This window comes from Onychostoma macrolepis, chromosome 07 (genome assembly GCF_012432095.1).
Source record: "Onychostoma macrolepis isolate SWU-2019 chromosome 07, ASM1243209v1, whole genome shotgun sequence".
Lineage (NCBI taxonomy): Eukaryota > Metazoa > Chordata > Actinopteri > Cypriniformes > Cyprinidae > Onychostoma > Onychostoma macrolepis.
In genome coordinates this window covers 38,618,082-38,633,774 of record NC_081161.1, presented here as the reverse complement: position 1 = coordinate 38,633,774, position 15,693 = coordinate 38,618,082, and the positions used below count along the sequence as shown (strand labels likewise).

At 36.1% G+C, this 15,693-nt stretch overlaps 2 protein-coding genes and 1 pseudogene across 4 annotated transcripts in view; all 3 read left to right on the top strand.

The window, feature by feature from the left end:
* The first annotated feature begins 229 nt into the window (after positions 1-229).
* On the top strand, positions 230-2,556 carry LOC131543872 (zinc finger protein RFP-like; annotated as a pseudogene).
* A 733-nt stretch (positions 2,557-3,289) lies between these two features.
* On the top strand, positions 3,290-6,695 carry htatip2 (HIV-1 Tat interactive protein 2). 2 transcript variants are annotated; one of them, XM_058782299.1, is made up of 6 exons: positions 3,290-3,429; positions 4,387-4,570; positions 4,941-5,048; positions 5,698-5,835; positions 5,949-6,010; positions 6,179-6,695. In XM_058782299.1, exons 2-6 carry the CDS (start codon positions 4,388-4,390, stop codon positions 6,393-6,395), a joined length of 708 nt encoding a protein of 235 aa, XP_058638282.1. In that variant the 5' UTR covers positions 3,290-3,429; position 4,387; the 3' UTR covers positions 6,396-6,695. The 2 variants fall into 2 exon arrangements, with proteins under 2 accessions (XP_058638282.1, XP_058638281.1); XM_058782298.1 differs by having other exon boundaries at positions 3,300-3,520; positions 6,179-6,679.
* Positions 6,696-7,264: 569 nt separating this feature from the next.
* The window catches only part of prmt3 (protein arginine methyltransferase 3), a 49,696-nt gene continuing 41,267 nt past the window's right edge, over positions 7,265-15,693 (top strand). Inside the window, exons 1-9 of one of the 2 annotated variants that reach the window (XM_058782806.1) lie at positions 7,265-7,364; positions 7,596-7,716; positions 8,720-8,802; positions 8,887-8,936; positions 9,019-9,124; positions 9,515-9,671; positions 11,115-11,259; positions 13,150-13,215; positions 13,759-13,880. In XM_058782806.1, the coding sequence (XP_058638789.1) occupies positions 7,349-7,364; positions 7,596-7,716; positions 8,720-8,802; positions 8,887-8,936; positions 9,019-9,124; positions 9,515-9,671; positions 11,115-11,259; positions 13,150-13,215; positions 13,759-13,880 (866 nt within the window). In that variant the 5' untranslated portion in view covers positions 7,265-7,348. Of the gene's footprint in view, positions 7,377-7,595; positions 7,717-8,719; positions 8,803-8,886; positions 8,937-9,018; positions 9,125-9,514; positions 9,672-11,114; positions 11,260-13,149; positions 13,216-13,758; positions 13,881-15,693 lie in introns of both variants that reach the window. The other variant, XM_058782805.1, reaches the window with a different exon arrangement.

Here is a 15,693-nt window from a genome sequence, read left to right as displayed (position 1 = left end):
ATCATGTACGAGATCAAAAGGCCATCTAGCCCATGTTTGTAAAGAAAAACATTCAAAAAGCACAAAATTGTTCCACGACAAAATAGAAACCGTTGCCATTCAAAGGACCTTTGCATACCAAAATCATTAGGGTATTAAGAACGTGATGGAACTGTGATATAAAGTTGAGTACTGATCTAAACTAACCTTTCTTTCTTAATAACATTACATGTGTTCAGTATTCTAACAAATATTCAATTATAAAATCCACATTTCAGCTCTGACATCCTCCAGTGGTGCTGTAGATGAAGAGTCTCCAAGCTCTGTGGATCTGGAAGTGTTGACTGATCCAGTCTCCACTGAAAAATGCCTGAAAGAATGGAATAAATGGAAATACAGTAAAATATCTGACAACATCAGCCAGTTTGTTCAAAATGTTGGACTCGCAAAATCTGAAGTTCTCTGTGAAGAAACAAAGATGAAAGCCTTGAAGTCCTGTCTGGTGTGTCAGACCTCTTACTGTGAAACTCATCTGGAGTCTCATCAGAGAGTCCTGAGCTTAAAGAAACAAACTGATGGAACCTGTGGAGAATATGAAGGACTATATTTGTGAGGAACACGAGAGACCTCTGGAGCTGTTCTGTAGAGATGATCAGACGTATGTGTGTGTGTTTTGCACTGATGGAGACCACAATACTCACAACACTGTTCCTCTAGAGGAGGAGAGTAAATAGAAGAAGGCATGAGAAACTAGTAACATTAAAATACAATAATCTGGTTTTAATAACAATTAATTAAATGTGTATGAGTGTTCTGGTTTGTCTGTAGACTCATATGAAGAAGACACAGAAAGATGTGCAGCAGATGATCCAGGACAGAATCAAGAAGATTCAAGACGTCAAACACTCAGCAGAACTCAGAAAAGTGTGAGGATATTGAATATTAGATGGGTAATGATTTGATTTGCCTTAAAAAAATAAATCTGATTATATAAAGTAATATTGTATTTTTCAGAAAAGCTCAGAGCGAGAGAAAGCAGCCAGTGTTGAACTCTTCAGTGATCTGATTCGCTCCATTGAGAGATGTCAGGCTGAGCTGCTGGAGATGATGGAGGAGAAGCAGAAAGCAGCAGAGAAACAGGAGGAAAAGCTCATTCACGAGCTGGAGCAGGAAATCACTGAGCTCAAGATGAGAAGCACTGAGATGGATCATCTCTTACACACCGAGGATCACCTCCAGCTCCTACAGGTCAGTGTCTCTCTGTCTGCTCACATCACAGGACAACACTCACACTCCTCATGCTGAGGGATTTCTCCTCTCTCCTGCTGTAGATTGATCCATCCCTGTGCAGTCCTCTACACACCAGGAACTGGCCTGAGATCAGTATGAACACTGATGTGAGTGTGGAGACTCTGAGAAGAGCTCTGACTCAACTGCAGGAAACTCTAGACCAGAAACTCAGTCAATCTGGTAGGTCAGTGTAAATACAGCTACACAAAATTTCTGTCATGCTTTATCTATATTATGGCTACAGAGGTCACAAATGCTCACCAAGGCTGCATTTAATTAATCAGCAATTAGTTAAACATAATATTGTGAAATATTATTATAATTTAAAATGACTGCTTTCTATTTTTTTTATACGTTTTATAAAGTAATTTATTCCTGTGATGACAGCTGAATTTTCAGCAGCTGTTATTTCAGTCTTCAGAGTGACATGATCGTTCATGATATGTTGTATAATGTAATATCTCATGATTCTAATATGCTGGTTTGGTGCACAAGAAACATTTATAATCATTATCAATGTTGAAAACAGTTTTGCTTCTTTTTTCTCACTTTTAAAAAAACAATTAAAAGTATTAATTATATGACAACAAACTAGCATTTGGATGTTGGTTTATCCACACTTGTTGATGTTTCATTATTATTTTCCTCCACAGTGTTGAGGGTGATGCAGCATTATACAGGTAAAATGTGCCATTTTTACTTTTCTCTCACATTCAGAGATACAGATAAACATGACTGCTGTAAATAGAATCATTTGTGCCAACTATTTTTTTGTTAAATATTAAACACATCTAGATCTTTGTACTGTGAATATTCATATTCTCTGATTTCTCTCTCAGTGGATGTGACTCTGGATCCTGATACAGCTCATCCAAATCTCATCCTGTCTAATGATGGGAAACAAGTGAGACATGGAGACATTAAGCAAACGCTCCCAGATAACCCAGAGCGGTTTGATCACTATCCTGGTGTCCTGGGAAAGGAGGGATTCTCCTCAGGGAGAATCTATTAACAGGAAGAGAAAGATTAGAGTGAGTCCTCAGGATGGATTCTGGTCTGTGGCTCTAAGGAATGGGGCTGAATATTGGGCTTGTACTGGTCCGTCCGTCTCTCTGTCTCTGAGAGTGAAGCCGCAGAAGGTGGGGGTGTTTGTGGATTATGAGGAGGGTGGTCTCCTTCTATGACGTGAAGTCTAGATCTCATATCAGCTCTTTCACTGGTCAGTCTTTCACTGAGAATCTCCATCTAGAGACCCCCCCTCCCCCCTCACAATGTAAAGTGCTTTGAGTGCCTAGAAAAGCATTATTCATTATTATTTGTAGTTGCTACAATCAAAGACTGTAAAAACTGTAAAGTGTAAAGATTTTATATACTGTAACTTAACATACTTTATTGAGTGGATTTTTGAATGGGTGGATGCTCTTTTCCGTTATTTTGTTTTTCTTACTTTTCTTTCTTTTTTTTTTTTTTTTTTTGGTTTGTAGACAACAGTGTATGTTCTTTTGTTTCTTTCCTTATTTTTCAAACAATTTATTACTATTTATTCATTTATTAAATGTGCTACTTTTACATTCCTGAACACCAATCTTTGTTTACAGAAAGAAAAAAAAGAACAATAAATTGGTTATTTGTGCAATTATGTGCATAACTGGATGTGTGTATACGTATCAAACCATGCCATCTAAGTACAGATAGTACTATATAATACGTGTAAAAGTGAGGTATGGTGAACCAGTGGTTAAGTATAGCCACATATCTATGAAATTATACACAGAGAAACTCAAAAGAATGAGCTCAGGAAACAGTGCAAGCCAGACTCAAACCTGCACCACCACATAAGCAGCAACCTGAGTACAGCTTTCTTTGCTTTGTTTTGAGAGGTATTCATTTGCACTGGCAATGCCAGTACTTTAGTATGTAAAGTGATGACTTTCACGTTCTGAAGTGATTCAAGTGCCAGTAAAACCAAATGCAGTCGTGCTCGTGAATATGCTTTTCAAAACAGCTGTAACACGCTGCATTCTATGTAGGCGTTCTGCGCATGCGCAGTGTAAAACAGTGTGGACGCTACAACAGGAAGAAGCTCCAGCGTATCAACTATCAACTACCAAAGTCCTCTGTTTATCGAGCTTGGCATGAATATATTTGAGAGTAACTGGGGTAAAACCTTAAGCTTCTTCAGTGTTTTTGTTGTGGCTCTCGCCGTTGTTTTTAATTATCTGGAGAGCTCAGAGACTGACGAGATCCCAAGGTGAAGTAGCCTATTCATTACAGACCACTACTGTCACTTCTATTGCTATGCATCCTACTGTGCAATAATGGTTAGCATATTGTTGCTTTGTCCTGCCTGTGCTGGCAATATGTTTTTCTTTTTGATTCTCGAATCTCGCGCATAGCAGCCTATGAACGACCACACCTCGTGACAATGGCAATTTTCCGTCGTTATTGTATTTAGCCTTATTTATTGTATAACCTCTTCAAATACAAAAATATAAATAAATACAGAAGGAGAATTTGAATCAGAGAGATAAAGAATAAAACAACAACAGTAAAAAGGAAAAAAAAAAGCATGCTATGCATGATGAAATAAGTCTACTGGACGTGGCTGAATGTAATAATTCAATTCAGTAAATTTGCTAATAATATTTCTCGAGTTCATTCAGGTCAGGGCAGGTCAACAAACAACACCTTTGCTGGAACCAACTGTATTGTCACGTGGTACTCGATACTTTTCTCAGCATTGCTCAGCATGGACAAGTCACAGTTGATTGTAATTATATTGGATAAGGATGTTTAAAAATAATTTGATATAGATATCTGGGGCGGATTTACATTAGCATGCCAGGTACCAAATACTGGCATTAATGGATTTCAACAATCCCAGACATGTATTTTAGTGTAGCTACAGATGTTATTACCAGTAGACAATCGTCCTGAGATTTGGAATGCGGTTCAGTGAGCCTTGAGCCAGCGAGCGCCGCTTTGAGGATCAACTCATGATGCAGTTATTACGAATAACACACCTGATGATTATAGTACACCTGTGCAAATTCTGCACTGTCATGGTGATGTTGCGAGATTCAAACGGTTGCGTATGCAATCATTTCTTCATTACAGAATGGATCTGAACGCGATGGAGGAGAATTACCGGCAGAAGAACAGAACGTGCTTCATTCTCGGCGCTTCAGGTGAGACCGGAAGAACGCTGCTGAAGGAAATAGTGGAGCGCAACATCTTCTCCAAGATCACTCTCATTGGACGAAGGCAGCTCACCTTTGAGGATAAAGCCTATGAAAATCTGGTAATGCGTCAAGTTTGAAAATGCTATTATGTCCAGTAGCCCATAATTTGTTTGGACACTTATTCACTTTAAAAATGTATGATTTCATTGCATACCTAATATGAAATCAAGTGGCTTAAAGGGATAGCTCACCCAAAAAAGAAAATTCAGTCAACATTTACTCATACACACTCAAGTTGTCCCAAACGTCAAACCTGTATAAATATCTTCAACCATTGACTTCCACAGACTGAATTTTCATTTTTGGGTGAACTTTTAAAGTAAGACAGCACAGCATAAAGTTTAATATTTTGTTGCAATGCAATTTAAAAAAAATAATGTTATCAAGGATTTTATTCTGACTGTTTATTGTCTTTCTTGTTCTCTATAGGTGCAAAAGGTGGTTGATTTTGAGAAGCTAGATGAGTATGCTGAGGCTTTTCAGGGCCATGATGTTGGATACTGCTGTCTAGGAACAACCAAGGCCAAAGCAGGAGCTGTATGTTTCAGATGTGATCATTTTGTGAAATGCATGAAGGATTTTCTCCTTAACCTATAGTTATTTCAACTTTAGAAATATAAGAAAATGCTTTTTCCACAATATTTGTATAATACTCACGGAAAAAATAAAAATCACTGCTCTCAACTTAGTTTTGGGTGCGTAGATCGATAAGTAACATTACTTTCAGATAAAAGATCCGCACTTGCTGTATCTTCTTAATAACTTGTAATTTAATTTTAATTTTGCAACAGAGCAATGGACAATCAAACGTTTTGGCAACAAGCCTTCTTTAGTAAATTATACCATACAGCTTGTTGCCAAAATGTTTGATTGCCCACTGCTCTGTTGCTAAATTAAAATTAAATTACAAGTCATCAAGATCAATTAAGATCAAGATTTGTATAATAAGAATGTTTTTCATGGTGAGACATAAAATAAATGCAAACTAAAACTCTAATTGGCAATGCGAGTAAAGAACACTTTAGCAGCTGATGAACATTTTTAAAAGAAAATCACTATGTTTTTGCTAACGTTGCATTTGTGTTGGAACCCCTTTACATTTCATGTTCATTTTTTTGTGGTAAAGTTTGTTAATTGCATACTAAAAAACATAACATTTTGTGCATACATTTTGTATGGGCTACAGGAAGGGTTTGTGCGGGTGGATCATGACTACGTACTCAAGTCTGCAGAACTTGCCAAAGCAGGAGGTTGCTCACATTTTCACCTTGAATCCTCCAAAGGTGCAGACAAAACCAGCAGCTTTCTCTACCTGAAAACGAAGGTATTATAACTTGTTAAAATTATATGGCTTATTTGATTTACAGAGCAAAGAAGTTTGTATTTTCATGGCATTCAAGCCAATCCATGTCCAATCCAACACTGGTGTATTTACAGGGACAGGTTGAAGCAGAAATTGAAGACCTAGGGTTTGAGCGTTTCTCCGTCTATCGACCAGCGTAAGTCCGGCTGATTTTTTTTGTTCAAAAAATACTGAATCAAGGAATAAAATCTGTTGTGATTTCTTATACTCTGCATATAAGAGGTCATACATCTTTGTGTTATGCATGTCTGCTTTTTCAGTTATTTAAATCATCATTTCATATGTTATTGTTTTTTTTTTCTAGGGTGCTCTTAGTGGACAGAGAGGAGAGCAGGCCAGCCGAGTGGGTGGCCCAGAAATTTCTTGGTGCATTTTCCTCTGTTTTCCCTACAATGTCTATTCGCATCACAGCAGTGGCCAGGGCTATGGTTGTCAACACACTTAAAGATGGAGAGAAGAAAGTGGAAATTCTCGAAAACAAGGCCATATGCAATCTTGGACAAATTGGAGACAAAAAATAAGACTTTTATTCTCACATTTCTTTACTTAAGTGCAATTCTGGCATGGTGTGATTCTTCAGCAGGATAAGCCAAAATATTGTTTTACTGCAGTTTACTTGGATGTAATTATTAAGTATTTTAAAAACATATTCAAAATATAGTACTGCTTGACACTAATTTAATATGTGCTGTGTTTCTGTATGCTTTATATTGGGTTCTGGTGCTTTTTTTTGTTATGTAATTTTACATTGCTCAGGAAAAATAAATTATATTCATACTTGACAACTTTTGTGTATATAGTAATATTAGTTTGTATGTGATATCTGAAAAGTGGATTAAAGCAGTCACCTCTTCAGTCACAACTGAAAGACAAAAGGATTTATTTGCTGTATTAAACTTTATAATGCACAGAAGCTGTTCAGCAGCTATACAGTTCAACTGCATGCAGAATATTCATTTTTGAACTTGGCAGCTGCATATATTCCAAACTTTATGATTAGGCTACTGTAATGCTTTTAACCAGAATTGGAAGAGTTCACGTGTGCTTGACTCTTGCTCTCTTTCTTATAGAACTCATCCTTTAAATGTAGCTTTGTAAATAATTTCCACACAGAAAAGTGACAATACTAATTCACACACTAGCGATACAATATATAGTATTACTGCAAGCCTTACAATAGGCTAATTATAAGAGTCCAAAGTGTTGACTGTAGTAGGTAGGCCTAGTGGGTTATTCTACAATTACAAAACATAACGATAATGGGTTGTACCGGCACGAACGACTTTTTGATGTTTTGTTAAGATGCACAAATACAATAAACACGACGGATACAAACACTAAGGTATTTAACGGCATAAGGCTCAAGGTTACTGCGATTAATAAAGAAACAGCGACCTCACATGGCGAGAAAAGAGAATTACACCAACATAAGAGTGACCCGGATGAGAAAAACGCGAACTCAAGAGACTACAACATGGCAGCGTACACAGGTACACGTGAATGTATGAAATGTGATGCATATATTTGCTTTAACCTATGATGCGATTTAAACTGCGTTATTCTAGCGAGTTGGAGAGTGTATTTTAATCTTAGCGAAAATCTATTGCAGTTCGGCATTTTCAAATGGTGTAACACTGTTAATTTTGTTAGTGTTTCACATAACCGGTTGTTTAGAAGGTGTTTATTAGTTATGGATTTTGTCATTGTATCCTGTGATGTAGGTGATGCTGACTGCGAGGTGTGTGAAGATGTACCCGAGCTGTCGGACAGTGATGAAGAACAATGGCAGTCGATGGAGGAGGGATCTGAACACATAACAGTCCCGTGTTTACTCTGTGACAGGTAACATTCAGTGGAAATCATTCATGGTGAGGCTTCCAGAAAGAAAACTGAAATATGACTTAACGGAGACTGTTTTGTGGATTGTGATCTGCTCATGTTTGCGTCAAACGTATTATGTCAGAAACCTGCAAATATGATAATAAACAGCAGTATATTTTCATGTTTACATACACATTTATACTTATATGTGAGAAAATATAGCATGTTATTTCTAAACTTAAATAATTTGCTTTTATGTTGGCTTTTTATAGCCAGAGGAAACTATTAAAATATATGAAATTGTTACTCCTTGGCTATCTTATCTTTTTCTACACACTATTAGTGTAATGTTAGATGTATAACCTAAAGAGAAACATTTTAACATTTTAATTTAAGTTAGATTAAATGCAACAATTGTGCGGTGAAGCTAGAAGAAGAAAAATGCAGAGAAATACATCACAAATACAAATTCTTTTTGAACTCATGGATGCCACAAGGATGGATATATGAACCAATGCCATTATAGTTTTGTTTTTGTACTATCATAGATTTGTTCATGTACAGTATATTTTAATTTTTTTATTACTGTTTTAATTTTTATTTCCACTTAGTAATTTCAATGCTTCAACCTAAACATATTTTTATTAGTTGCCAATGCAGTATTTCTATGCAATGTTTTTGTTGGGTTATTTAAGTATTTAGTTAAGAATTTTTTTTATTTTATTTCATCTTTTTAATCATTTTAAACTTAAACTATTTTATACTTTTAGTTTACAGTAAGTAACCCTGATCTGAAGTTTGATTATTTATTTATTTAAAAGTAGCAAAACTGAGTAAGGCTTTGATTTTGTGTATCAGAACTGAACAGAAAACTTAATTTGTACGAGCAGATCAGGAGTCTAGGTGTATCTATACTTCTTTTTTCCAAATCTGTGTTCTCAGAATTTGTATTTTTGGTTGAACTGATCCTTTAAGAACAAAGGGTTTGTTTTGTACTCAAGTATCTGTGTCTCCCTTTAAACAGGACTCTCACCTCTGTGTCTGAAACAGTACAACACTGTAAGACAGATCATGGTGTGGATATTCCAGATCTTGTCCAAAAACACAGTAAGTTTTCCAAACAAGGACTGCTCAGTGTGCAGAGTGATGCCTGATGTCTGGAAATACAAATCTGGTTTAATTTCTCTTTAGGGCTTGATGACTATGGCTACATAAAGATGATAAACTACATTAGAACTACAGTAAGTATCCTTTTAACACATACAATTCAAGTGTATGTGATGAGATGACTTGATGTATGACCAAGCTGAGTGTGTTTTGTAGAAATGTTCTGCAGAGAGTTTGCTACTGGCTTCAAATGGTCCATTGCCATGGGACAGTGATGAATATATGAAACCAGCTTTACCAGATGACCCATTATTGCAGATAGGTATGAGAATCATTGTTTTTGTCTCATTTATAAGGCCAAATTCCTGTTGTTTTCTATTTTACATGATCCATAGTCATGTGACCCTTCAGAAATAATATGCTGGTTTGCTGCTCAAGAAACATTTCTTATTATGATCAATATTGTGCCACTGAAATTCTGTGTGTAAAAAGTGATTTCCTTTTTTTGAAAAATAGAAAATTCCTAACAAAAATTCAAAATCTTTTCTAACATTGTAAATGTTTTACTGTCAATTTTGATCAATTTAATGCATCATTGCTGAATAGGTATGTTTTAAAAAAAAAAAAACTTACTAACTTTATAACTTTTGAATGTGGTAATCTTTCTTACATGTTTGAAACACATTTGTGCTACTGGCTTACATTTTGTCAGATGTTGAAGAGTTGTGCGAGGCTGCAGCTGTGACGTTGAGCCCTGCGGCTGGCGATCAGGTGTCTCTTTTGCTTCAGAGAGCCAGACAGGCTGAAGACAGAGCTCAGAGAGCTGAGGAAGCTCTGGCCCGGGCCATGGATGATCTGCACAAACTCAAGTCAGTATAACCTTAGCATTGAATCACTGTGGTTCAGCTTTTTAGTGCTATTTTTTTCCTCAAAGTATAAGCAAAATAGCATTATTCAACTTGTTGAATAATTTATGCAACCTTAGTCTCTTTTGTTCAATCGCTCATCTTTAGTTTGATTGCAGTAATAACACAATATTGTTTGTGCCATCTTAAACATGCCTTACCTGATAGTATGAAGTTCAAAAAACGCGTCATCCAGCGGACTTTTGACAGTTCCAGGGCTTTTGAGAAAACTTCAGATTTTTGTATTCCTACTCGTAGATAGTCTGATTGAACCCAGTGCATTATGGGTGGGTTTTTTTTTTGCCACAGCACTTTTTTCCTGTTTTCTTGAGTCATGTATCACAGATTTAAAAAATGTCTATTTCTGCATAGACAGACAGTTTTTATTAAAACCTCGTATTTCCAGCAGTGAATTACCCTAAAGGAATTAAAAAATAAAAAAAATGGTTAAAGAAAATTCTATCGTCATTATGGCAGAACACAAAAGAAGATATTTAGATTTTTATTTTTTTTGGTCCATACAGTGACAGTCAATGGGGTTTAGTGCAAAATATTTTATTTTGCATTCTGCCGATAAAAGAAAGGTTTAAATGAATGCAGAATATTAAACTCTTTAAATACAACTTTAAATGCAAGCTCTATGGACTGTATATGCTGCATACTGCATAACTAATATGAATTTCAGTCATTAAATTATGCGATACATTTTCTCACAAACATTACTGCACACACATTCTCTTTTGTTTTTCCAAACTGATGACCAAGTTATTTAACTACAGTATGAACTGTTGTTACAGTATGTCACAAATTCTCACAAAGATGCTTGAAAATTAGTTTAAAATTCAAAGGTTGATGAAAAGAACCAAATCCACTTTTTGTTCAGTGGCAGTTAATAACATGTAGTGTATTGATTGCAACACTTTTTTTTTTGGTTTACATCTTCCTTTATGTTGGAACCAAATTTATCATTGTTTAAACTGATCTGACCAAGCAATTGGTCAAACAATAATGGCACTGTCCACAAACATTTTTTAAGTAAATTATATAGATATATAAAAAAAGAGACATTACCTTCAGTCTTGACTAATTTGAAAGAACAGCTCACTCTGAGTTTAAGCTGTGCAACTCCAATAGATGTGTAATGTATAAGTGGGTCCAGCAGGGTGTAGCATAGAGTTCAGTTTCAAACACACTCACTGAAGTGGATAGAGGTGCAAAAAAAGAGGCGGGGCAATAGAAGTTAGAGATGGGGTAAAATTCCACTGCAGTGGTTAAGATTTTGAGCGAGTGCTCACATGCACGTGCACGTGTGCTGGTGGACTGACCAATCCTTCCTCTGTCTTAATATATATATATGTGTATGTGTGTGTGTGTGTGTGTGTGTGTGTGTTGTTTGCATTGCCCCAGATTGTTGGCACAAGGTCTAGTGCTGAACGCAGACACAAGTCGTGGCCCTTCACGCTCAGGGGCCATTGCTGAGTTGAGAGAAGATGAAGATGAGGCCTACTTTAGCTCTTATGGGCATTACAGCATCCATGAGGAGATGCTGAAGGTAGGTCTGTCCCCATCTAACATATATCTGCGGCCTTATTTGCTTAGGTAGAAGGTCACAAGCAACTCACACTTTGTGCAAACTACTTAAAAAAAGATGCAATGGTTCGCTCTATGCAGCATATTTTCATTATTCGCCATTATTTATTTTCCCACATTGCAATTTTCCAGATTTATTATTAGGATGTCATTGTTTGAGTGCTGTAACTGCAGTAAGGGAGGTTCAAGTGAGGAGCGTTTGGATCATCAGCTCTCATACTGCAGTACGTCCTGGAGAGGGCCAGTGATTGGTGCCTCCTCCAACTTGCATTAAACGGCGGTTTGCGTCAGAGTCGAAACTCTGCAGAGGAGAGGCGAGCTGTATGGTGCAACGCAAGCACTGACGCCTTTTACTGTCCACCGTAAAATGATGCCGTTTACCGTCATGAGTCAGATGCCGCGATCTTTAACCCTTTAACTAATGCTAAACTTTCCATGTAAGGAAAGTTAAGTGAACTTTTCCGTCATCTCTTTTTTTCTGCATCGAATAAGTGTAATTGTTAAAAACAACCCACAGATTTTTAATGTTTTCCCTTCAGAACATCAAAGCCTACAGGAATGCTAATAGAATTTTTGAAATTTGAAAGCATTTTTGAAGGATTAAGTATGGATAAGAATCAAATCAGATACTACTGGATAAATAGAAATTCTGAAAAATCAATCTAATATGCTGATTTGGTTCTCAGTTATTATCATATAATATTATTATTAGTTATTATTGATACTAAATTATTAATAATGGTTTTTGCTGCTTAATATTTTTGTGGAAACAGTAATACATTTTTTAAGATTATCTGATTGAAATAGAAATCTTTTGTAACATTATAAATGTCTTTTACTTTTACTTTTTATCAGTTTAATTGGTTTATTCTTGCTGAAACTTTTTCTTTCTCTCTCTCTTTCTTTCTCTCTTTCTCTCTTTCTTTACCCCAAACTTTTAAATGGTAGTGCATCGTGGTTTTCACATAGTAAGCAGAAGCAAAAACTCCATATTAGATTTATTCCTAAAGGACTATGAGATGCTGAATACTGAAGTAATGCCTGCTGAAAATTCAGATTTGCTGTTACAGGAATAAATTACATTTTAAAATATATTAAAATAGAACAAAACATATTTTAAATTGTAATAATATTACACAATATTATTTTTGTTGTATTTCTGATCAAATAAATGCAGCCTTCTTTCAAAAACATAATTATTCCAAACTTTTGTCCAGTACTTTGAATGAAAAAAATCGTAAAAATTCAAGCTGAATGTGTAACCATACAAAAAAAGACTTTCATTTTTATTATTATTATTATTATTTTTTTAAGTTACTATTGTTATTTTTAACATGTCCTGGTTTAAACCAATATAAATGTAATGGCTCTGGTCTGGATTGTAAATAGCTTCCGGCATCATGTATGTTCTGGGTGGTACTTAGTCTGATTGGCAGGTTAATTAGCCATTTCTGGCTAGAATTCTGCTGGCAAAGCAAGAAGTGTCAGGGTCAGTTTCATTTAATTTTTCATCTCCACTCCCAACAACACCAACCTCCTCCCCTCAAAAAAAAAAAAAATCATTACCAGTCACACATCCTTTAAATTGCTTTCTAATTCAATCTTGACTCTGTTAAAAATGAGATTTTTTTTCATGCTGCTTAACGATTGTTAATTTGATTTCCAGCGTGCTCTTTGACTGTCAGTTTTAACTGTGGATAAGGCGTTAAAATTAAATTTTTGCTCTGAGTGATTGGATCATGTTCAGCGATTTCTCTCGCACTGGGATGGGTGCGTTCTGTCTTCTTAATGAAAAGTAGAATGGTGACACTGTGTCATTACTTAGGACTTTGGTTGTCTCGTTTTTCGACAGGACAAGGTGCGCACTGAGAGCTATCGAGACTTCATGTACCGCAACATGGACGTCTTCAAGGGCAAGGTGAGTATGGGCTTCTTGCAGTCCAGCCACTTGGGCATTTTTAAGTGTTGTAGAAAAAGCTTTGACGGAGTAATGATTGCTTTGACCGGGCTGATATAAGAAGCCCTCGCATTATACCAAGCTGCAGTATTTTATTTTTTTTTAAAGGGGGGTTCTTATGTGTCAACTGCAGTGGGCTGATAACAGGATAATGGTGCTTCAACGCACACACACACACACACACACACACAACATACACCACAGCTCATATACAAACCATTAATTTTGCGCTGACATTGGCTAGATCTGCTTTAGCCGGCCGCGGTTGAACATGTATCCCGAGGTGACGCGCTGAGCTGGAAAGAAAAAGGTGAAGTGGGGGTAGATGACGAGAGGCTTATCTCGGCCATCGTGGTCCAGCCAGTGGACTTTGGCAAATAAGGGTTAGACCCTGTCAGCATGATAAATGCCTCGGGTGCCATTATTACACATCTGCACGCTTAAGATGGCACAGACAAGCTGGCATAGCGCGGAAAGGTTACGCAGTGCTCCTTTAACCCGCAGGTGGTGCTTGACGTAGGATGTGGTACGGGAATCCTCTCCATGTTCGCCGCCAAAGCGGGAGCCAGGAAGGTCATTGCTGTCGACCAATCTGAGATCATTTACCATGCCATGGACATTGTCAGGTGAGTCAACATTGCACTCAAGTAATGAAAAGGTTCTTGAGTATATGAGAAAGGCCCTCTTGGGATACGTTTACTTGTTTTTAGTAAAAACAAGGTATAGTATTGCTCCTTTTGGAAAATAAAAACCATCTTTCCATCTTGTGTTCCTCTTTGGTGGTTCCTGAACATCTCCTCTGTCAATGGGAAATCCTTTTATGGCTTCCAAAGTGTTTTTCGCATTATTTTTTCCAAACTTCATCCACTTTGAGACACTTCTTCCCATCTTCCCATCAATCCAGCTACCTTTCGCCTGTTTTTGCTGGGCTTAACAATAAGATTTTTTTTTTCTTCTGTTTTTTTTTTTTACTGGCCCAACCACAATTACATTTTTTTTAGCATCATGTTTTTATATTTGAGTGAAATATTTAATATATATATATATATATATATATATATATATATATATATATATATATATATATATATATATATATATATATATATATATTATTATTATTATTATTATTTTTCTTTTTTTTTTCTTTAAATGTTAGTTTTCTTCACAACATTTTATAATGCATTTTTGATTTATTGATTTATTACTTTTTATTATTTTTATATATATATGTGTGTGTGTGTGTGTGTGTGTGTAAATCATTCATAAACTTACTTTATAATGCATAAACCCATTTTAGTTTTTAGTTTTCAAAACATTCTTAATTATGTTTACATATCTATCACAAGTAAATTTTACAGTTTTGGCAAGTTTGATATATCTTAGCCAGCTATACAACAACATGTTGTTGACAAATCAGCAGAATTTGCAAACACAATATGGAATACATCATAGAAAACCAAATGTATAAGTCATAAAAATGGATGTACAAGATCAATTAATGCAATTTGTTTTTGTGACAGTGCAGAATTGTTCTAAAAGGGAAACACTCTCACACCAAACCTGGGCCAGCGAGCTTTATTACCTTGCAATCTCATCCCCAAACTAGTCCTCTTTTGATTTGTCTCAGTGCTTGACTTCAATGTGTTTACGGGCTGCAGTCACGTTCCTAAAGGCCTGTCATTTACCTCCACCCAGTCGACTTCCAATCTCCCCTGCTTCCATCCCGGCCCTGTGACTCACACGCACACTAAACATACAAATGGACTCCAGCCTGCCCTATCTGCTTCCTTTTACGACCTATCTGCCCATTCAAATTACCTCATGTATCACCTCCGAGGGCACTTCCATTTCATCCAGAAGCAGAAATATAGTTTTATTTGTTGGAACTGAGATGTGTTCGCCACATGAGGTGTCTCTGGGAGATTTTTTTGATTATGGTTATTGTTATTATGTAAGTCTGAGGAGTCGAAGCAGGCAGGAGGATGAAAGGAAAATGAAGTTTAATTTTACAGCTCGCTGGGCCGCTGTTGGGCCGAGGCCTCCTACATCCTACATACAGAGGTGGTATTCTGACGTGCATGATGCTTTATGCAGCTTTATAGAGGCGAGAATGAAGTATCTCAATTTATGCAAAATATATACAAAAAAAGCAATATAGAGGTATTAAATAAACACTTAATTATTACAGTGACTAAAAATGAGGGAAGCCAAGAATGTAAAATGTGATTTTTCAAAGAAATAATTAAAACACAGATGACTGGAGTACATTTTACAATAAAACACTAGTCAGTTTTTCTACTTCAAAACGTAATGTTTAATTCCATGTTTTACTTGCTGTTTGTAATTGTTTGTGAAATTTATTAGCAAATTTTAAGTGGAAACTGTTTCCATACCAGTTTTTTTTTTTGTTTACATTATTTATGTTTACATTATTTA

Coding starts and splice junctions, on each gene's coding strand:
- htatip2 (XM_058782298.1), top strand. CDS start 3,405: ATGAATATATTTGAGAGTAACTGGGGTAAAACCTTAAGCTTCTTCAGT. Junction 4,571..4,940: donor ATAAAGCCTATGAAAATCTG/GTAATGCGTCAA, acceptor TGTTCTCTATAG/GTGCAAAAGGTGGTTGATTT. Junction 5,836..5,948: donor TTCTCTACCTGAAAACGAAG/GTATTATAACTT, acceptor GTGTATTTACAG/GGACAGGTTGAAGCAGAAAT.